Raw genomic sequence first — 24,277 nt, forward strand, 5'->3', positions numbered from 1 at the left:
ATGACAGATATGACTCTTCATCCTTTAAAATTTTTTACAAAAAAGTAGGGAAATAAGTTCCCATGGTCATCTAACATCTAGCCAACATTTCATTCCCCTCCATGTATCTCTAAAGACATTTGGGTGTTAATGTCTCTTGACTGTCTTTCCTCAAGACTTTTGAATTTTTAATGGAGATGTGTGTTAACAGGAGAGGCGGAGAATGAAAGCTATGAACAAGTTCCATTACAAATTTTGGAATGAAAATTGGAAAGTTTTTCCATGGTTTGTTTTGTGTGAGTAAAAAACCCTACATAATGATCTCAATGTACTGCATCCTGAGTAACCACTGGGCTAATTTAATTTAAATATTCAAAATTCACCTGCATGTTTTTTAGCAAAGAAAGATGAACGACTCTATCCTCTTACTTCCTATTGAAAAGCATAAAATGAAACTATTTTATTGGTACAATGAGGTCTGAAATAAACACAGTAATTGCCCCAAATAAGCTCACTAGTGTTCTAAATGCCAACAGGAGAGTAGGACGTAACACTTGAATTCAGTTTCTACGTCATGCACAAAAAAATGCTTGCAAATCATACTTAGAGGGTGATGTTCATTTTCTAATAGAAATTTCACAAAAAAGATTTTTACTTTGTTAAGTTTAAAGATAAAAGGCTATTTTTCCCTCATTTAACTCCAAGCCTTCATGCCTTGGGTATGGGGGTTAAATTTATTATTCAGAATGTTCTTGGTTTAGAACATTTTTGATTTGTTGCCATACATTCCTTTTTTTTTTTTTTTTTAAATAAGGTTCTGTAAGCTAGGTCATTGGTTTATCTGTGAGTTCACAAGTTCATCGTCTCATTTTTTCAAAATTATTAAGATTTCTGGGTTTCTGCTGGAGAGTAATGATAAGAACCTGGAGCTGTGTGTCTGTGTATGCAAGAGACTATATCCTGGACCATGAGAAGGGCTGACCTGGCAGCCTCTGATCTAATTCTCTTGGGATCATGAGGGGCCTCCAGAACTCTCATCGTTCTTCCGGGAATGAAGAATTTTTTTCTTTGCCTCTTTTCTTTAGCTCTTTCATATGCATTGTGCTTAATAAATAGCAGATGCTCCCCGCTAATTAATTACTGCTTAACAAACTATCATACTCATAAGAATTCAGGGGTAGAAAAAGGAAAGAGATCAAATGCACTGTGGACTGATATTCAAGGTAGATTCAGAAAGCCTTTTCTTAGTTCTATTATTGTATACCTTAAATATTTCATGTTAGGGAAACTCTATATTCATATTCCTATCCCAGACAGAATTGTCATTTTAATGTTTTAGCTCCAACACTATTTCCCACTTGAAAACAAATAGTGCATTGGAAACAAGGAGGTCAACCTGGTTCCAGGAGCTTCATTCATCTTATGACGCCCTTAGGAGACCCCTAGGGAATACCTTCAGGCATAACGATAAAATCATGAGGATACATAGACTGTATTACAATATTTTCTTCCCATTTGTGTGTGGCTGTGGCACCGGGCTGTTTCTTACAAAGATGATTACAAATGGGAAAGTTAAGAGTTTGCTTTTATTAATGCTTAAATTTATACAGCTTTGGCTGGGTCCTTATAATAATTGAGTTTGTACATACACATGCCTGTATATAGATATAATCTGAATCATTCATAGAAATAGTATCACTATGTTATGGGACTACAAAAGGAGATTTTTGCCATGTATCATTTTAATTACAATTAAAAGGAACTTTTTAAAAGCCTAAGCCAAAGGAAAAAAACAAAAACAAAACCAGGATTTTTTTACTTTGAGAGAATTACAAAATGCTTCTTTCCATAGAGGTATTACGGCCTAATGTTTATATGATTAGTTCTTTCTGACCCAGGCACCAATTGTAGCATTTTGGTACAAATGTCAATGACCCCCAACTTCACTACTAGATAACATTTTTTCAAGTCTGTTTAAAAGAAAAGTGTTTACAATAGTTTAGGGTGACTGCTTCAGAAGTCTTTAACTAAATACATTTAACAGCGCCTGCTAACATGGCCATGTTGGGGCCAGCAATAGTTGAACGCTATTACGTAAAGATATGCCCAATCGTTTAACCTCCATTTAAAAAGGATTCTGAAAGCCAGTCAGCCAAAGAGCTAACTGGTGCATTTCTACATCCACGTAAGTTGGTTTCCCGTACCTCCGATCTTGGCGTTGAAAGCAATTCCGACTGTGCAGTGCGAATTGTTTGCAGCGGCTGCCACTTCCCCAGCACAGCGAGTCCCGTGCCTGCAGGCAGAACACACACACTTTCTAAAGTAAGACAAGCACCGTTCTCACAAAGCCAACGCATCACTGCCACCACTCAGAGTGGTGAAGAATGTACCCAGCTGTGGTGTTTCTGGAACTTCCTTCCCAAGTAGCACTTGGTCTGTCCATGGCAAACTTCTAGCACTTAATTAGACCGTTCTGGATTATATTCTTGACATGTTTATTTTGGATATCTTGCTTTCCCAACCGGACAATCTCCTTGAAGGATAAAAGTTAGAAAAACTCTGTTTCTATATCCCCCAAACATCTACTGATCCGCATAGTGGTCACTGGATATATGTGCTACCAGATGTTTGAAATGTGACTACTGCAACCTCATCTCAATTTTTTATTTAAGCTTAAGAACTAATACTCAAATCAATTATTAGAAAACTTAAGATGGGTATGAGAATCTGCTTTTTAAATTGTAAATTTAAATACAGATCAAGTATTTCCAATACAATTTATTAGCTGAAATGTGATGTGCTTTAAATAAACACTGGATTTCAAAGATTTTGTATGCAAAAATGAAAAGGTAAAATATCTTATTAATCATTGTTTTATACCAGATACATGTTAAAATATTTTATTTAATAAAATATGTCATCCACACTTATTTTACTTGTTTTCACCTTTTTAAAAGAAATATGGATACTAGAAAATTAAAAAAAATACATTTACCGAAAAAGCATTCTCTGTTATTTCTTGTCACAATAATTTTGTGCCTTGATCAGAGAAATCTTTTAGCTGAAAGAACTTCTAAGATCCTCTTTTAAGGACGGCAAAGAAGTTTTCAGTATAAAGTACAATTTGCTTAGAAACGGTGGCCTAAAACTGTGTGCTGAGAAGAATTCTAAAGTGTGACTGAGCCCAGAGAAAGAACACTAAGACTGACCTCTAACGTCTGCCATGCCTGCAGAAGGGGGATGTAACAGTCACTATGGTTTATCTGTCATTGCTAGTGAAGTTAAATGCCCATCCCTTCCCTCGTTTTTAGAGAAGAGGGCATCTAGGACCAGAGATATGAAAAGGTATGTTGAGAGTAGCACAGTTAGCAAAACAGTAACTAAAACTCAAGTCCCCAAATCCATTTCAGTGCTTTTAATTTCACAGCACAGCTGCCTCAGACCACTACTCTCTGTGCAACTTAATCAAGTTACTGCTTACAACTGAAAGGTACACATACAAGTTTACAGAAAAGAGACATATACTGCTTTTTTCACTTAGTAATATTATGCATATCTTTCTATATAAATATTAATCTATGTATTATCTTAATGGTTATTAATGTACTACATAATTCCTTAAATGATATATAAAAATGTTTGTGAAGTGTGTGTGTATCTGTCAATATATACACACACCATAAGCTTTTTAACAAGTCCTCTTTTCCTGCAACTTTGCTCAGTTATTCACTAATATTAACAACAATATGAAGAGCAATCTTGAGTACAGATATCATTTTATGGCTTGGGACGAATTCCTAAAAGTAGAATTACTGGATCAAAGAGTAGACAGTATGTTGTCAAATTGTTAACAGCACACAAAAGTAATATAACCAAAACTCATAAAAGTTGCAAGATCGAAACAATTACTACACAATGAAAACTATAAAAAAACAGATCAAAGAAATTGAAGAGAACACAAACAAATGAAGAGATGTTCCATGCTCCTGGACTGAAAGAATTAGTATTGTTAAAATGTTCATACTACCCAAAGCAATCTACAGATTCAATGCAATCCCTGTCAAAATACCGACGACATTCTTCACAGAAGTGGAAAAAAAAAAATCCTACAATTCATATGAAACCACAAAATATTCCAAATAGCCAAAACAATCCCAAGCAAAATAACAAAGCTGCAGACTTTAAAATATACTAAAAGTTGTAGAAACCAAAACAGCATGGTACTAGCATAAACCAACAGAACAGAAGAGAGAACACAGAAATAAATCTATGCATATACAGCCAACTCATTTCTGACAAAGGTGTCAAGAACACATACTGGGGAAAGAAGAGGCTCTTTCATAAATAATGCTGGGAAATCTGGATATCATATATAAAAGAATGAAACTATTACGCACCCCCCTCCACTCACCTCTCACCCTATATGGAAATCAAATTAAAACGTAAGACCTGAAACTATGAAACTACTAGAAGAAAATATTGAAGAAATGCTTTGGGACATTGGTCTGGGCAGAGATTTTTTTGAGTAACACCTCAAAAGCTCAAGCAACAAAAGCAAAAATAGACACATGTGATTATATAAAGCTAAAAACCTTCCACAAAGCAAAGGAAGCAATTAACAGAGGGAAAAGACAACTCACATAACGAGAGAAAATACCGGCAAACTCTCTGACCAGGGATTAATAAACTGTATAAGTAACTCAATAGCAAAAAGCCAAGTAATCCAATTTTAAAATGGGCAAATGATTTGAATACACATTTCACAAAAGAAGACATATAATTGGACTACGGGTATGTGAAAAAAATGCTCAACATCACTAATCATCTGGGAAATGAAAATTGGAGCCACAGTGAGATATCTTACCCTGGTTAAGGTGACTATTATCAAAAAGACAGAAAATAACAAATGCTGGCGAGAATGCAGTGAAAAGAGAACACTGCTGGTGGGAATGTAAATTAGTATAGCCACTAGAGAAAACAGTATGGCGGGTCCTGCAAAACCTAAACATAGATCTAGCTTATCATCCAGCAATCTCATGGCTGGGTATATATCCAAAATAAAGGAAGTCAGCCTATTGAAAAGATATCTGCACACTTATGTTTACTGCAGCACTATTCACAATAGCCAAGATAAGTGTCCATCAACAGGTGAATGAATAAGAAAATGTGGTATATGTACACAATGGAATATTAGCCATAAAACAGAATGAAATCCTGGCCAGATGCGGTGGCTCATGCCTGTAATCCCAACACTTTGGGAGGCCAAGTCAGGAGGATTACTTGAGCCCAGGAGTTCAAAGCTAGGCTAGGCAAGATAGGGAGACTGCGTCTCTACAAAAATAAAAAAGAAATTAGCCAGTAGCCAGGTGTGGTGGTGCACACCTGTTGTCCCAGAGACTCAGGAGGCTGAGGTGGGAGAATCACTTAAGCCCAAGAGATCAAGGCTGCAGAGAACCATGATCATGCCACTGTACTCCAGGCTGGCTGACAGAGCAACACTCTGTCTCAAAAAAGAAAAAAAAAAAAAAAAAATTAAATCCTGACATTCTTAGCATGGATGGAACCGGAGGTCATTATGTTAAGTGACATCAGCCAGGAGCAGAAAGACAAATATCTCATGCATGCTCTCACACATATGTGAAAGCTAAAAATCCTGATCATGAAGGTAGAGTAGAATGATAGTTAAGAGAGGCTGGGAAGGGTAGGACAGTGTGGGGGATGAGGAGTAGTTGAGGAATGGGTACAAAAATACAGTTAAATAGAAGGAATAAGGTCTAGTGGGCAATAGCACAGTAGAATGATAATAGTTAATGATAACTTATTGTATATTTCAAAATCGCTAGAAGAGAAGATTTGGAAAATTACCCACAGAATGAAGATACATATTTAAGGCAATGGATAACGTAGTTACCCTTATTTGGTCATTATACATTGCATGCATATATTGAAATACTATATATAACCCATAAATATGTACAATGATTATGTACCAATCAAACATTTTTAACAAGAAAGTATTACTATAAAAAATTAAATTTTGTGCATGGCAAACAAAAAGGCCATAAGCCAAGCTGAATGACATATGGAGAAAATATCTGGATAAACCCCATGTACACACACCCCTGCATACGAGTTTTTCAATCTCTTTCATCCTTGACAATTCAACATGAAAACTGTTATCTCGTTGTTTCCCTCCTCCTGCCCCTTATATTTGATGTTGAATATTTTTCAAATATGTATTAGCTATTTCTATTTCTTGCTTTGTAAATAACCTCTTCATGCCCTTTGCCCAAATTTCTTAATTTCCTTCCTGTCCTATCTGTCACAAAAGTTTCCAAATTTAATATTTGGAACATACAATCTTATTTATATCAATTTTGGGTTGTCATACACAATTTCATTTTTTTTTTTTTTTTAAGAGACAGGCTCTTGCTCTACCACCCAGGCTGGAGTACAGTGGCTTGATCATAATTCACTGTAACCTCAAACTCCTGGGCTCAAGCAATTGTATCACCTCAGCCCCTTGAGTAGCTGGGACTACAGGTGTGCACCACCACAGCAGGCTAATTTTTAAACTTTTTTGTAGAGACAGGATCTCGCTATGTTACTCAGGTTAATCTCCAACTTCTGGCCTCAAGTGAATCTCACATCTTAGCCTCCCAAACGAATGGGATTAGAGACGATCTATAATTTTGATGTACTAGTAATTATCTTCCCATTCTAGTATGTGGTTATATCATTTTAATCATCAAAAAATGATCAATTTAAAACATTTTTCAAAATTTTTATAGATTGATATATGAGATGTACATATTTTCAGTATACATGTGATAATTTAATACATTCACATAATTTGTAAAGATCAATTTAATGTAATTGGGATATCTATCATCTTAAATATTTGTCTTTTCTTTATGTTAGAAACATTTGAATTATTCTCTTTTAGATAATTTGAGATATACAATAGATTACTGTAAACTATAATCAATTGTAAACTATGATCAATTTTTAAAAGAAAAACTATTTATTTTGGAAACTCCAAGCTCAACTATTAATTTTCTCCCAAACCTAGCAATTACTAACTATAATCCTTCATTAGGCTTCATAAGTTATTTTTATTCGAATGTGTAATTTCTTCAATGAGACTACTGTTCTTATAGTTCATTGTATCTATTATTAATTAATGCCCAGTGCTACTGAACCATAAGGGCCTCTATTTTGAAATTCAGCTCTGGTTTATTTTTGGCCCATGGATTACTTGTATGTTTTGATATTTAAATATATATGTGGGTAATTAGTTAACTTTTGATATCAATAATAATCTGATTAACTTGTGATAAAATAACATTATTTATATGAACCAATTCTTTGGATTTTGTGAGATTTACCCAATGGCTGAGTTTGTGATCAATGTTAATAAATGTTCCATGTGCTTAGAAATGATAGATATTCTCCAATTATTCTTTATGTGGCCACCATATCAGGCTTACTTATTATACTGTTGGTTTGTTAATATGCTTTGCAATTTTGTTTTACTTAGAATGGAATTATTAATCTTTCTAATGAAACACACCATTTATAAATATGTAGTAACACTGAATGGCTCTTGCAGTTAAAAACAGATATTTAGTGACTAATTTGTATACATATATATTTTATTTTCAAATACTCTATGTTCATATTAGTTACATCTCTTATAAATAGAATATAACTTGGTCTTTTTTGAAACTAGATGTTCAATGAGTCTTTAACTAGAGAGTAAGACCATTTATAGTAATTGTGTTTACTGATATATTCATGTTCATTTCTGTAACCTTTTTCCCTATATCAGCTTGGTTGTTATGCATTCTATTATTTAGTGGCAATCCTAGGTATTGGATCACAAATACCTAACAACACAAAGTCTAAAGTTATCAATCCTCTTTTTCCAAACAATACAGACTTTAGACTGATTTAACTCCGATTACTCATCTCTTATACCCATGTACAAGCTTCCTATGATTATAGTGATACCCTGGATTTTTTAACCCTAGAAATTAATTAGTTACTAATTTGAACAGTGTTTGTCTAGATTTACAAATACAGTTGACCCCTGAACAGCACAGAACTTCTTGGGTCCACTTATATATGGGTTTTCTTCCACCCCTGCCACCCGAGACTGCAAGACCAACCCTTCCTCTTCCTCCTCAGCCTATTCAATGTGAAGGTGATGAGGATGCAGATCTTTATGACGATCCATTTCCACTTAATGAATACTAAAATAATTTTCCTTTATGATTCTCTTAATAACATTTTCTTTTCTCTAGCTTGTTTAATTGTAAGAATATAGTATATGATACATGTAACATATAAAATATGTGTTAATTAGTTGTTTATGTTTATCAATAAGGCTTCCAGTCAACGGTAAGCTATTAGTAGTTAAGTTTGGGGGAAGTTAAAAGATATATGCAGATTTTCAGCTGCATGGAATGGAGTCAACATGGCTAACTCCTGAGTTGTTCAAGGGTCAAGTGTACATTCTTTGCTCTGTTTCTTTTTGTAGCTCATGCTTCCCTCTTGGATCATTTATTTCTTTCTGAAGAACATTTCATAAATATTCTGGGCATTTATTCTACAAATGTGAAAAGGCCTTTCAGAGAGTCTTTTGGCTCTTGAAAGGCTTCAGAAAATAACTTTTTACTTTTCTTAAAAAATGATTGCACAGGATACAGAGTTCTAGAGTAAGCCCACTTCAAAAGTGTCATTCCACTGTCTTCTAGTTTGCATTGTTTCTGGTAAGAAATCAGGTATTTGGGCAATCTATTTGTCTCGGATGCTTCTCTTTTTTTTTTTTTTTTTAATTCTGTAGGATAAAAAAATTTAAAACATTTATAATCTTTTAGAATTTAAAAAATTTCTTTCGAGGAATTCTTAAACCTGTCGTTATAAAGTCAAATTCCTCAGAATTTTCAGCTTTACTTTCTGAAAACTGCCTTTCTTTCTCTAGTTCCTTTTTCAAAGTCCTTTGACAAACCTGACAAAAAAAAAGAAATGGGGAAAGGATTCCCTATTTAATAAACGGTGCTGGGAAAACTGGCTAGCCATATGTAGAAAGCTGAAACCAGATCCCTTCCTTACACTTTATACAAAAATTAATTCAAGATGGATTAAAGACTTAAATGTTAGACCTAAAACCATAAAAACCCTAGAAGAAAACCTAGGCAATACCATTCAGGACATAGGCATGGGCAAGGATTTTATGACTAAAACACCAAAAGCAATGGCAACAAAAGACAAATTGACAAATGGGATCTAATTAAACTAAAGCAAAAGAAACTACCATCAGAGTGAACAGGCAACCTAGAGAATGGAAGAAAATTTTTGCAATCTACCCATCTGACAAAGGGCTAAGATCCAGAATCTACAAAGAAACAAATTTACAAGAAAAAAATTGAAGTCCTAATGAAGCATACATCAGATATTCTCACATCACCTTAAAGGTTACTCTGTCCTTCAGACTCCCATAACCTTCTCTCTCTGGGCTGTATTCTGTGTAACTTGCTCAATTCTATATTTCACTTATGCTACCTTAAATCACGACTAATCTGCTATTTAATCTATTCACTGCATTATTCACTTAGATTATTATACGTTTCTTTTCTTTTCTTTTCTTTTCTTTTTTTTTGTCTGTGTGGGGAGGTGGGGGTGGGTCTCACCAAGTTGCCCAGCCTGGTCTCAAACTCCTGGGCTCAAGTGATTCTCCTACCTCAGCTTCCCAAGTAGCTGGGACGACAGGTGTGTGCCACCATGCCTGGCTTAAAAGTTTCATTTTGTGAAGTTCCTTTTCAAATCTGCCTGGTTAGTTCTGATAGTCTCTTTTGATTTAAACACTTCAAAAATATTCTTTATACCTACACAGTATCCTGTATCTAATAATTCCAAAGTTGTGAATTTAATTCCACTGTTGTGTCTGCTGTCCTTCTGTTTTCATGTCCATTTTTTCCCCCATGTAGCTATGAATTTTCCATTTAGAGGCCACATTGCTTGAGCTTTTATCTCTGTGAATTCTTTGAGGCTTGAGGGGGAAGCTCCTTGATCCAAAGAAGATTTAAATTTGCCACTTCCACATTTAAAATTTGGGCCATACAGGTAATATGAATTACAGGTGTAAATCCTATGAGGATGTTAGTAATTCATATACACAAGTGTAGTTATTTATTTTTCCTCTTGTCTCATCTCTTACCCAGGTTGGGAAAGTCAAGTATGTCCTCTATCTCACTGTGTGTAGGTTTTGCTTTTCCCATATAGTTAAAGTACTGTAGATGGTATCTCAGGGGTTCTGTTTTACACAGAATCCTTACTCACCCCACTGAACCAAGGCCCTGAGCTTATTAAAAAATAGCTCCAGGCTAGATGAGGTTGGTTGCTCACTCTCGAAAATGCATGTACCTGCCTAGTCGTATAGATTTGAACTTTCTCAGAGAAATTCTCTTGGTGTCCCGCCAACTCAACCATACACTAAAAAGTCCCTTAGGGTCGGACATGGTTGCTCATATCTGTAATCCTTGTAGCTTTTGGGGGCCAAGTTGGGAAGATCACTCGAGCCCAGAAGTTGGAGACCAGAATAAGCAACATGCTGAGACCCTGACTCTACAAAAAAACAAACAAACAAACAAACAAAAATTAGCTGGGCATAGTGGTAAGTGCCTGCAGTCCCACGTACTCAGAAGGCTGAGGCTGGAGGATCACTTGAGCCCAGGAGTTCATGGATGCAGTGAGCTGTGTTCATGCTACTGTACTCCAGCCTGGGCAACAGTGAGACCCTGTCTCAAAAAAAAAAAAAAAAAAAAAAAAAAAATCCCTGAATACTTCCCTGTACTATACTAGGAAAGATGTAATTGAATATTTATTCTAGCATATTATTAAAATATGGAAGAGCTAACTTGGTTCTGTAGTCCAACAATGTAAAAAAGCCCTGCACAGATTACATGCATCATTAATACATAGTGAATGTTCCTGAGTGAATAATATAGTGACTATTTCCTTATAAAGGGCTGCTTATAAAGATTTCTGTACATTGCTTTACACCATATTATATGAACCATTTTTGGAAGAGAGTGAAATTATCTGAGCTGAACCTTCACTCTACTGCCAATACATATGCATTATGTAACAGTTAAATAACACATTCCAGCATATTGTAATTGATGGTCCAAACGGCTAGCTCAACCACATTTAAATCACCCTAGCCCATTCTCTTCAGATGACAACGATCACTACCCCGAGAAAAGTATCAGTCATCTTACATTTTTATATCTTAGTGGGACTCAGTGTTTTCACATGGATTTAAAACAAGTTATAGAGCAATAGATATCATGACCTGTTTGAAGTTCAAGGGTATGAACCAGATTCATTTTTTAAATTCCCACAGAATTATAAGGGTGGTCAGCAAGAGGTATGTTTATGATGTCAGTTAAATATCAAAGTCACAAAAACAAAAGTCTATGTTTCAGATGTGCTTTTGCTCAGAGACCAAAACACAGAGTATGAGCATTTAGAATACTTTCAGCATGGGGAGAAAACTTTAGTAGATTTTAGTCCAGAAAAACAATATATTCATTATATTACACTCTAACATACATGCACCTACACATGAATTTTACTAGCCAATTCTTATGTAATAAATACTCATTGGAAAATCAGTCATCTGTTAAGCTCTCTTGCATATGCCCACGATATTACTAAGATGCATATTTTCCTAGACTTCCAGAAGATAATCCACTATGTAAATCATAATTGATCTATAGACCAATGACTTAAAAGAAATTGGATGTCATCTAATATAAATTGGCTGCAGACAAACTAATAACTTAAAAAGATGCCTCTTATTGCATCACTTCTTATTCTCTTAAGGATACTGTCATTACTGTCAAAGCCCTAGTAAGGATGAAACAATTTGTTACATAATTTTTACCTCAAAAAACCATTTTAACTCTTGAAGAGCATCTTGACTTAAAGATCATGACTGCCTTTGTTCTACTGCCTTTCTTACCAAGTTTTATCATCTACTACTAACAATAAATCACTATAATTAAAGGTCTAAAGTTTTACCTGGAATGCCTTATTGAAAAGATGGAAAATCAGATGAGAAAGTGCCTGTTAATTTCTGTATATCATGAACACATACAAATTAGGTGAAGTGAGCATGGGACCTTCATGGGGTCACTGTATCTTGCTAAGTGGGGAGATGTTGCCTTCACTTCTCCTTTTGCCCTCCCATCACATGGCTTTGAGAACTTTTTTTTTTTTCCGTATCAGTTAATGTGGATGGAAGCATTAACTTATTTGATGTTTCACCCCAGATCGGAAGACAAGAAGTGAGTGAGCTCAGAATGAATCAGAGACATCAGGTCACACACAGGGGATCACCCTTTACCCTTGATATTGCATTGCTTGACAGTCACAATTATACTTAAAGGTTATCAAGCAATGGCAAGTGGAAGAAAAGTGACCTTATATTTCATTCCTTTCTTGGAACAAACATCTTCAGGTGTTCATGGATTCTGTCTACTTTCACCGTTGGTATTCCCTTCTGACACCTAGGGTGTCTATTCTTTCTTGCAGGTTTTAAATTTTGTATGAATCTAGGCAAAAATCATTTAGGTTTATTTCAAAAGTCCTCTTAGAAGGGGGAGAGGAGAGCCAGAAATGGGAATATGTTCTCCAACATATTGTGCAAAACTGATGTTTCTAATTGGTCATGTTGTGCATCATCATATTACCGCCTTCTGCTTATATCACACTCTGTAATGTCAAAGTACTTTTGCCTCATTTGGTTCTCACATCAACCCTGTGAAGTAAGCAAAACATGTATTATTTCTCTTATTTTACAAATGAGAACTAGGCCAGGGTATCCTAGTTCCTTGTATAATGACTTTCTACCATTCTGCTAAGCCTCACAAAGGCCTACATTCTTAAGGCTTTGAATGATTGCCAAGATTTCATGGCTCCTTTATCTGCTACCCTAATTTTTGCCTATTATCGATGCTCTGTGGAGGAGCAGTGACTATACTCCATTAGTATTGATGACAGGATATTTGATAGTATATTTCGCTGAACCTCCATGTTTCACGGAACCTCCATGATGTATTTTTCAACTTACTTACCAGAAGGAAATAGTAATAATCTTAAAAATGAAACTTAAGCATGGAAAATAGCTGAAAATGCATTATCCCCCTGTTGTCAATGGAAAGCTTACCAAAATACATTTGAGGAAAAAAATTTAAAAATTTCAGAAGTAAAAAGAAATCATATAGTCTATTTGTGGTGATTAGTTTTTGTGACTCAATCATGATAATAGCTTCTGAAGTACTTGGAATTACATGAAGTCCATGAGGCCTTAAAAACATTAAATTTTTTGTTATGGGGGAAGAGAGTCAGGAAAACTTGGTTCAAAATAACAAATAAATAGATACATAAAATAAGATTATGTTCAGAGATCCTTTGAGAGCCTAATACTGAAATAATCTTAAGCATGAACTTTTAAATTATGATGGTTTTTAGATCTAGCAATAGAGATTCTGAATCCTTATTCTGGCCATTGGGAATAATGTACAATATTTTAAGAAATTATTAAAAGCATTCATCAGCTGCTCCAACATCTGACAGATATGTTGTAGGCAAGAAAAAAATGAAAAGTATATTTCATAGTACTGAGTAATAATAAATCACTATTGATAATTATCATTAGATATATCAAATGTAAATAACTAGCAAGCTTTTAAAAACAAGAAAATATTTTTTATGGTGAGTTAAAGTATTGTCTGACACACACACATGCATGTCAAAGCCAGTGAAATCTGAGTAAGTCCTGTAAATTGTATCAATGTTAGTTACCTGACTTTGATATTATACTAGAATAACATAAACTGTTACCATCATGGGAAACTAAGTAAAGACCTCTGTACTATTTTTGCAAATTTCTGCGAGTTTATAATGTTTTTTCAAAAACAGTATTTTAAAAAACAGTTGTAGGTTTGAAGAATCGGTAGGTATTTATAAGACTGGTTGTAATTCAAGTAGATTTCGGTCAGAACACAAATAATATTGACAATAAAATAACATCAAAATAAATAAAACTCAAGTGGTCAATCTACTGCTTTAGAAGTGTTTTCATACCTGTCATTTTGCCTCTTTCTTATCCTTCTCTGCCTAGATCTTTGATATCTTTTCTCTCCTTTTATCTGCCCCAGTCTAGGAAAATAGCTTATTCATTGTTAACTAAAAGAACATGAAAAATTATGCTGGTCCATGTTTAAAGGAATGAATACGTAGCTTGGTTTACCAGAAAATCTAGTTCTTCACCTTACTTTGGTTGTCTTCTCAAATATAATGTTGCATGGAATGATGAAGTACAGTAAAAACCCAAGGCAGGGTGATATGCTTTGGCTGTGTCCCCACCCAAGTCTCATCTTGAATTGTAGCTCCCATAATCCCCACGCATCGTCAGAGGGACCAGTTGGGAGGTAACTGAATCATGGGGGTGGGTTTTTCCCATGCAGTTCTTGTGATAGTAAGTCTTATGAGAGCTGATGGTTTTATAAAGGGCAGTTTCCCTGCACATACTCTCCTGCCTGCCACCACGTAAGACATGCCTTTGCTCCTCCTCACCTTCTGCCATGATTGTGAGGCCTCCCCAGGCATATGAACTGTGAGTCTATTAAACCTCTTTTTCTTTATAAGTTACCCAATCTCAAGTATGTCTTTATTAGCAGCATGAGAACAGACTAATACAGTAAATTGGTACTGGGTAGTGGGGTGCTGCTGTAAAGATACCTGAAACTGTGGAAGTGACTTTGGAACTGTATAACAGGCAGAGGTTTGGAACTTCCTAGAGACTATGAGGGCTCAGAAGACAGGAAGATGTGGGAAAGTTTGGAACGTCCTAGAGACACGTTGAATGGCTTTGACTGAAATGCTCATAGTGATATGAACAACAAAGTTCAGTCTCAGGTGGTCTCAGACAAGGATGAGGAACTTGTTGGGAACTGAAGCAAAGGTGACTCTTGTCATGCTTTAACAAAGAGACTATGGCATTTTGATCCTGCCCTAGAGATGTATGGAACTTTGAAGTTGACAGAGATGATTTAGGGTATCTGGCAGAAAGTGACAAATCATTCAAGAGGAAGCAGAGGATAAAAGTTTGGAAAATTGGCAGCCTAACGATGCAACAGAAAAGAAAAACTCATTTTCTGGGGAGAAATTCAAGCCCACTGCAGAAATTTGCATAAGTAACAAGAAGCCAGATGTTTGGGAACCTCCACCTAAATTTCAGAGGATGTATGGAAACGCCTGGATGCCCAGACTAAAGTTTGCTGCAGGGGAGGAACCCTCATGGAGAACCTCTACTAGGGCAGTGCAGAAGGGAAATGTGGGGAGGGAGCCCCCCCAACAAGAATGTCCCCACTGAGGCACTGCCTAGTGGAGCTCTAAGAAGAGGGCCACTGTCCTCCAGACCCCAGAATGGTAGATACACTGACAGCTTGCACCATTTGCCAGGAAAAGCTGCAGACACTCAATGCCAGCCTGTGAGAGCCTCCAGGAGGGGGGCTGTACCCTGCAAAGCCACAGGGGTGGAACTGTCCAAGGCCATGGGAGCTCACCTCTTGCATCAGTGTGACCTAGATGTGAGACATGGAGTCAAAGGAGACCATTTTGGAGCTTTAAGATTTGACTGCCCTGCTGGATTTGCGACTTACATGGCATCTGCAGCCCCTTCATTTTGGCCAATTTATCCCATTTGAAATGGCTGTATTTACCTGATGCCTGTACCCCCATTCTATCTAGGAAGTAACTAACTTGCTTTTGAGTTTACAGGCTCATAGGTGGAAGGGACTTGCTTTGTGTCAGATGAGACTTTGGACTGTGGACTTTTGAGTTAATGCTGAAATGAGTTAAGACTTTGGAGGACTGCTGGGAAGGCATAATTGGTTTTGAAATGTGAGGACATGAGACTTGGGAAGGGCCAGGGACAGAATGATATGGTTTGGCTGTGCCCCCACCCAAATCTCATCTTGAATTGTAGCTGCCATAATCCTCACGCATTGTGGGAGGGACCCCATTGGGAGGTAACTGAATCATGGGGGTGGGTTTTTTCCCATGCTGTTCTCGTGATGGTGAATAAGTCTCATGAGAACTGATGGTTATATAAAGGGCAGTTTCCCTGCACATACTCTCTTGCCTGTTGCCATGTAAGACTTGCCTTTGCTCCTCCTCACCTCTGCCATTATTGTGAGGTCTTTCATTGAACCTCCTTTTCTTTATAAATTACCCAGTCTTGGGTATGTCTTTATTGGCAGCATGAGAACAGACTAATGCATAGGGTTTATGTACATATATATGTTTATGGTTCTGACCAAGACACTAAGCACCTCCTTACTAACATTTCTTCTCATTTGTATCTTGGGGATCAACAACAAGGTCACAGGGTATGAGAGCTCCCTGTTGATGAAATATACTAATTATAACAATGAAATGCAACCCCTTGTCTTGGCTCCCTGGTTAGTACTCCAGATTTACCCTGCCATGCTTTTTGGTTCCTTTTCTTCTTTAAATGATTAGTTTTTGGTGTGGTACTTGAGCTTGTTTCTATGAAAAAAGATTGCCCATGTCTGTCTGTGGCCCCCAGTTATGCCATGATTTTCCTTCTGCATTGGGTCTACTAGGACTCTCAAATCCTGCGCTTCAAGCTTTCTAAGTCTATCAGAGGGTTCTGTTTAGTCTTCTGAGACTTAGATCCACTAGTTTTTACTCCATGTGGTTGGAGCTTTGGGAGCAGCCTGTCTCATTTTCCACCACAAATGGAGGACTGGGAAATTGTCTTCTTTACTCCTTGACAATGAAAATACAGGAAGTAGTCATTCTTGCTGATTCACTTTAGGTCTGTTCTCAGTGTGCTGGGAGGCAGTGTTTTCTCACACAAATGTGAATCTGGAGGACCAAAATCTTCCTTGAAATTGGAGGGGTCAATGTGGTGCCTGTTTTTTCTTTTTTTTCTGGACATCTGTCTGCCTTACTGAGTTAAGTATTACCTATGATATCAGAAAATAAAAATATGACACTTCCTCTTTAAGTAAGGAATGAGCTGTCAGAAATGCTGTTTGCATTTTCCTGGAAAATACCAAAGTGCCACTTAAGAAATATTTTAGTTAACAATATTAATTCTCTTCTTCTTCCCTCCTTCCTTTCTCGAGTCCAAATAATTCACGTACTATGTAGTGAGCATTTCTGGGGCATGGGGTACACAAAGCTGAATAATGCAGGGCTGTGGTGCTCACCGTCTTAGCGGGGAATATTCTGAGTAAAGGATTAACAAAACCTTTTTTTCCTCATGTTTGGAAAAATTACTTTGGTTTAACTTTCTAGCTCTGGTCTCCCTGATATCTGATAAATGTGGGATGTCAGACACTAAGCAATGCTGCTTACAGTACAAATGAACCCTGGTTGGTAAATTACCATGAACTGGGAGATCTGTGACCAGGACTGTAAATAAATGATGGGGAGTCTTAGCATTGGGTCTCTGAGGTTAGACCCCTAGAAATGGAGTGTGGCCTTCTTTGCATGGCTTTGGAAGTTATATTCATAGGCTATTGCAAAAAATATTGCTCTTATGAGCATGGGCTTTTAAGGTAAAGTGACTGTCATACCCCCCTCCACCATATGGCTCATTCTTTACAACTGTGGTGTCACTTGGGAGGCAGTGAGACAGGGGAGGAGCAAAAAATTGTTCTGGGACTGCTGGTCACTCTTAGTGAAGATATAAACCAGATACTACCCTATTAGCACATTGTTTCTATCCTAGAAGGACAGAATAATTACCTCCGGTGGCCTAGTGAGTTCCATGAATTTGACTGACTAATGGAACCTAAGACCACTGACAGGGGCATTGCAAAGCTCATGCAAACAATCACCAAATATTGTGGTACATGTTAAATTGAGGTTTATGTACAAGCTGTTATAAGAATTTCTGCTCCAGTTGTTCTGGTTTGGGATTGGTGTTTGTGAAAACGTACAGTATGCAATCTAAGCAGCTTCCTCCTCCTTACACCTGAACTGATTTTCCTATAATTTCACATCATAATTAAAAGAAAATTTTATAATTAGAATGCAGTAAAGCATAAAATATGAAGCGTACACCGAGTGTATATGCTAAGAGACTAGAAAAGATCTATAAAGAGAATGAAAGAAATAATGACCTGTATCAAATTATAATTTTGATTTTGGGGGACTATTTCTTTCCATATATATGTTTTTTGAAATGTACACTGAAATTGATCTCATGTAAATATTTCTGAAGTAACAAAGCAAGGGACCAGCAGGGCAGAATGGAAACAGACCACGTTTCAACTTCACCTATACTCCTGTATATAGGTAAAATCCAATTTTATGAATATTATTATAAAGACCTTCTTAACTATACCTAATGAGACTATTTCCATCTTCTGACTCATAATCAATTTATTTTTCTGAAGCATTCATTCAGTAAATATCTATCAAGTACCAACTACCTGCTAAGAATGTGATTATTCACTAAGGATTCAACAGTGAGAAAAAAAGACATGGTATGACATAGTTTCAATAAATTCTGTTGGCCAGAAAATCCTGAATCATGGACAATAATTTACAAGTCTATGTTTATGTAACAATGAATATATTTAATGGATCTGCTTTTATTAAAATATTCAAATAAAGATAGCATTCAATACTTGTAAAATAGGCCAAAAATACTTGTCTTGCTCAAAATCTGTTAATGATTGACTGATGGAGAAAGATATTATCAATGTCTGATTTCACTCTGCTCAGGGCTGTTTCCTGATCATAAGCAAACTGTGAAAACACTTCTGAAAATAGGAGCCTTCCTTCCCAGGGAGTAAGGGTTGACAATACCTGTTTGACTGAAATACAGGTAAACAATGGCCATGAAATTCTGATCCAAGGGCTCCTTGGTGTTACTAAGTTTCTTCTGCAATACACTTCAGGGTGTGAGGTGGGTGGAGCTTCGTCCCAGGGTTATTCTGCACTCTGCACTCTGCACAGGGGGTGCTGAGTACAGATAAGCAGGGCTAACACCATCTATTCACCGAGCTTTCATGTTACCATTTCAAATTAGCTACACCAAGCAACCACAGACTCGTCTGTTTACTGACAGTTATTCCTGGTTCTTTTTGCAGAGTTCATCAGGGCCATTTCCACACACATTGGGAGACTATCAGCATTATGGAAGTACTAAACCAAAAATTAAAGAACGCTTCCCCTTCAAAACATATAATTTATTATAATCCCTAATGTTCAATTCAACATTTTAGCATATACACCATATTTCATTTAGAAATAACTTATGGGATGGGTTTTTATTATGATGGTATTTGCAAGAGCTTACGAACAGGAATCGCCAAATATTTTCTGCAATGGGCCAAGTAGTAAATATTTTAGGCTTTATGGGGACACATGCAGTCTCTGATATGTCTCCTTTTCCCTTTCTTCTTTTTTTTTTTTTTTTTTTAACCCTTTGAAAACATGAAAACTGCTCTCAGGTAGAAGGTCACTGGGTAGATTTGACCCCCAGTCTGTAGTCCGCCAATCTCTAATTTCCAGGCATAAAGGATACATATGATAAAGATGATCATAGCCATTTATGTCATCTTGGGAACCAAAAACCACATGCTTCTACCTTTTCTACCTACACTCGCTAGGATTTTATATTGATACTGAATTCTGTTTTATGTAAATCAATAAACTCAATAAATATAATGTATCATTCATATCTACTGAAATAATTTCCATTTGAAAGAATACTTAACATAATTTGCAATGTAGACATCACATCAATTAAGGTTGTAAGGATCACTTATCTTTTACTTGTCAGGCAGTTTCACTTAGGTTCTCATATTTAATTTCATTTGATCTCTCTAATAGTCTTGTATTACACGTATTTTTATCCCCACCTTATAGGTAAGAAAATGGAAATTCTTGCAGGTTAAGTGACTTTGCTAAAGTAATACAGCCATCTTACTTTGAAAGAACTTAAACCCAGATCTTCTGAAACCAAGTCCTAGAGCTTAACAGTAAATGAAAAATACATTTAAACAAGAACATGCAAACATCCTCAGGTACACATGGACTTAGTGCCAGAACAAAGTAATGATGATTTGAGATCTTTCCTGAGACAACTGCTCAGAAATCGCATCTTTGAAGCTATCCGGATCAGTGTTCACAGGTTCCTTCTAACAGGATACCATAATTATTAGGTTTCCTAAGTGAGAAAGCCAAACAAATCCATGCAAGAACGATACTGTTACTAATGAAATTAGTGCCAATTTGAGAACCCCTCTCCTCCTTAGTGCCATGACTTTAAATCTGTACAGACATAAAATGCAAACAAACAATATAAGTCGAATCAAGCAAATCGATTTCCTAATGAATTTTCAGGACACAGGGTTTATACAATGAATGAAAATAATATTTGAGAACAGCTTCGGTCACACTCAAAGTCATGTTGAAAGAGGATTCAGAAGTGTGAGATCAGTAAAAATGGAAGCGAGAAAATCAACAAGGATGGCAAAGTGACACTGGCTTTAAATGAGAATGATTTGTCAATAAAATGATTCCAAATGGCCCTTGGAAAAACCGATAAAGATTTTTATAAACTTAGTCTGCTTACGACACTACTAAAATTCAAATTTCATAATATTACAGAAAACCTACAACTTTAAACATGATTCATTTTTGTCTGATACAAGAATGACTATATCTGCATGCTCTATTAGGTAATAAACTACATGAATTTTCATACATTTACTTTTATTATTACAAATAAAGCACCATTTGCGAGGTTTATAACAAGACTCTGGCCTCAACTTAAACAGATTCATTTTTAATGTTTTCTCCCCACAACGCTCATTTATCCCATTAATGAGTCCCCCCTGCACTGCCTCTCCAAATTGGGCAAGTCGTAGATTAAATAAGAGAATAAGGAAATTGCTCCTCTCTCTTGAGAGGGCAGAAATGGTGACAGCGATCGAGTCACTGCCAAATGCAGAATTGGTTTGCTACCTTGACCTCTAATGTGTATTCTATGCAAGTCCCTTTCCATATCCTAAATAACTTTCTCAAGTCACTAGAAGTCACAAGCTGTTTACACCAAAATCGTTATCAAAGTGATAGTCCCCCATGAATATGATAATAGAAAATCTCAGGGTCTGAATTGCAATCTCAGCATCAGTAAGATTTCCCTTGAAGTATCCACGCAGTTTCCTAAGTTTAGAAATAAGGATCTCATTTCCTTGGTTGACCTGTTTTGGCTAGCTGTGATATCACACTTAGAGACACAGGGGCAGTCCATGGCTCGAAGCCATTATGTTTGCTTTTCTTCATTAATGTCAGACATTGGGACATACAGAAACTCCTTTTCATCCCCAAGAGAAGAAGCGTGTTCACAGACAGTACTGGACGACACTTAAGAACTAGAGTTGGCCGGACGCGGTGGCTCATGCCTGTAATCCCAGCACTTTGGGAGGCCGAGGCAGGCGGATCATGAGGTCAGGAGATAGAGACCATCCTGGCTAACACAGTGAAACCCCATCTCTACTAAAAATACAAAAAATTAGACGGGAGTGGTGGCGGGCACCTGTAGTCCCAGCTACTCGGGAGGCTGAGGCAGGAGAATGTCATGAACCCGGGAGGCAGAGCTTGCAGTGAGCCGAGATCATGTACTCCAGCCTGGGTGACAGAGCGAGACTCCATCTCAAAAAAAAAAAAAAAAAAAAAAAAAAGAACTAGAGTTGTATTCCTTTAGTATCTAAACATCATAAAATATAAAAGAAAAAATTTTGTGTTAATGCCACTAAAGTTAGCATTTGAGCATTCATATTGATTCATCTGTCCAGAGTCATAAAACAAGACAAAAGAAAACAACTGTATTAATACTTAAACATTGTATCGTAAAGCATTTATTTCTAGTATTCTTCATTCTCCTTCCTATGGAATAGTTTGGGAAAATGTAGCAGTTATGAACAATACTTGCAGAACTGGAAAACCCTCATGGCAAATTAACTAACAATCTCTCAGAAGAGAATTTGACAACCCCAGTCTATCTACCACCCCCGCCACACCCTTTATCAACAGATTATCATTCCCTCAGGTTACAGATCACTGAGATCACCAAATTGTCTCCTCCCAACATCAAAATCACTTCAGTGCCCACCACAGGGATAGCAGGTGGAGAACCAGGAAGTCCACCACAGGTCAGTTATTAATAAATCACAATGAGTTAAAGAACTTGGTGAAGGGTAGAAAAGAGATTTAAATTGATTAGTCAAGAGACATCGTTGGACTTTGTTTCGTCTGATAGTCATCTGTCAATAGCTCAGACAATCATGAAACTGTGTCCTTTTCAAAGGGAGAAAAACGAAATGACTTGGCAAAACTTTTCTTTTCCTCTCCCTCTGCCACTTTAAAATGGAAGAATTCTGAATCCTTGCTGTTAACCAAATGGCATTTACAGCTCTCAGTTGGCATGGGGTAGCTGAGAATCTAAAAGGAGGAATGCTTATTCCATTTCCATTTCCATGGAAACCAATCACCAACTGGTGAAAACAAGGTAGATCAAATTTTTGAATAAGAATGTTGAAATAATCACTGTTTTAAAACTTTTCTCTTGCATCAGGATGAGAGCATAGTCTAATCTCCAAAAACACACAGAGATGTCTGTGTGGATAAATAATTCACTGCGGCTTTATTGTTGCAACTCTTCTTCATAATCACGATAATTACTGTATCCTAGTGAGGTTTTCTGATCATTCACTGAACGACAAATTGCTATAAATCCAATAAATAAATTATATTTGAAAATGGGAAAATTCCAAACCCCTGAAATCCATTCAAAATGTATTATCATGTTCCGCTTCTACATCCTCTTAGCAAATGTATGAGGAAAGAAAGTATGATTTTCAGAGAAGGAAGAGACTGTGATCTGTTTTTGCGAAAAGGTTTGGAGGAGTATTAAATTTTTTGAAACTCTACCATGAAAATCAGACTTTAAATAGACTATTTAAATGACCAATTATTACAAAGCAGAAATAATCTTCATAGCTCTTAAAACCATTCAGCCTTTCCAAGAGAATTTGAATGGCCCCCTTCATTAAAAAAAAAAAAAAAGAAAAATCCAGGTATTACTTTGACTGTTTGCACACTTAAAATACAAACATCCTAATAATTTCCCACAAAGGAGTAACAGGATGAAAAAATGTCAGTAATTTATTTAGCTTGGAGCTCTCTTACTAGGCTATTACTAGGCTTTCCTGATGACCAAAACCTCTAAATTAGCTCTAATACCATGAGTTATTACAAAAGGTTGCACTGCGTACAGCATTCCAAACATTCAGAATGCATCATCTGTAATGCTCACAGAAAACTGCTGGTAGCTTTTTTTTTTCCCCCACTGTTTTACACACAGAAGATAATTAAGTCTCCCAGTGGTAATAAGACTTGCCCTAAGTTATTCCCACAACCTTTGAGCTTCTTTCCCCATATCAGACTTTCACAATCGTCCTGCACAGGCACATTTCCATGTTTCTAGCTTGTAACCCCAATTCAAAAATATCATCACATTTACTTCCCATCTCATTAATTCTAATCTCCTCATATTAGTAAAAGATAAATCAGTGTGAAATGTCTGACTTCAAATACTACCACAGATACATGCCAACTCATTTACTATTCTTATTTCCGATTTTTAAAATCTCAAGTTGTTAAAACTATAGCCAAATTCTACATCTGAAGTTGTTCTTAAGTCGGTCTAATTATATCTGATTTGTTTCCTCATTTCTGCTTATGCTACTTAAGAGGCTTAACCTTATATTTATTAACAATTATATGGTTAATAAGACTGTAATAACAAGAAAGTTGATAACATTTTTCAAGCCACCTTCTTTTATTTAAAAAAATTGTCCCTAATTATAATTAGTTAGGTGTACATGTGTGTGATGACACACAGAGAGAGAGAGAAAGACTGACTGATTTTGGCTAAAATTCAAATATTTCAAGGGATTATTTCAAAAGTTTTATTAATCAGGCTGGGCAGAGTGGCTCACACCTGTAATTCCAGCACTTTGGGAGACTGAGACAGGTGGATTGCTTGAGCCCAGGAGTTCAAGACCAGCCTTGGCAACATGGTGAAGCACTGTCTCTACTAAAAATATGAAAATTAGCCAGTCTCATAACTCAGACTCAAAATAAATACACACATAAAATAAAAAGTTTT

General features: G+C 36.4%; 1 protein-coding gene across 4 annotated transcripts in view; it reads right to left on the bottom strand.

Annotated features, from left to right (window-relative positions):
• LOC105498700 (proprotein convertase subtilisin/kexin type 5) overlaps positions 1–24,277 on the bottom strand; it is a 469,848-nt gene that overhangs the window by 290,211 nt on the left and 155,360 nt on the right. For all 4 annotated transcript variants that reach the window (XM_071077655.1, XM_011770951.2, XM_011770953.2 and 1 more), the window contains exon 6: positions 2,184–2,272. In XM_071077655.1, the coding sequence (XP_070933756.1) occupies positions 2,184–2,272 (89 nt within the window). The remainder of the gene's footprint in view (positions 1–2,183; positions 2,273–24,277) is intronic.

The sequence above is a fragment of the Macaca nemestrina genome, chromosome 14 (genome assembly GCF_043159975.1).
Source record: "Macaca nemestrina isolate mMacNem1 chromosome 14, mMacNem.hap1, whole genome shotgun sequence".
Lineage (NCBI taxonomy): Eukaryota > Metazoa > Chordata > Mammalia > Primates > Cercopithecidae > Macaca > Macaca nemestrina.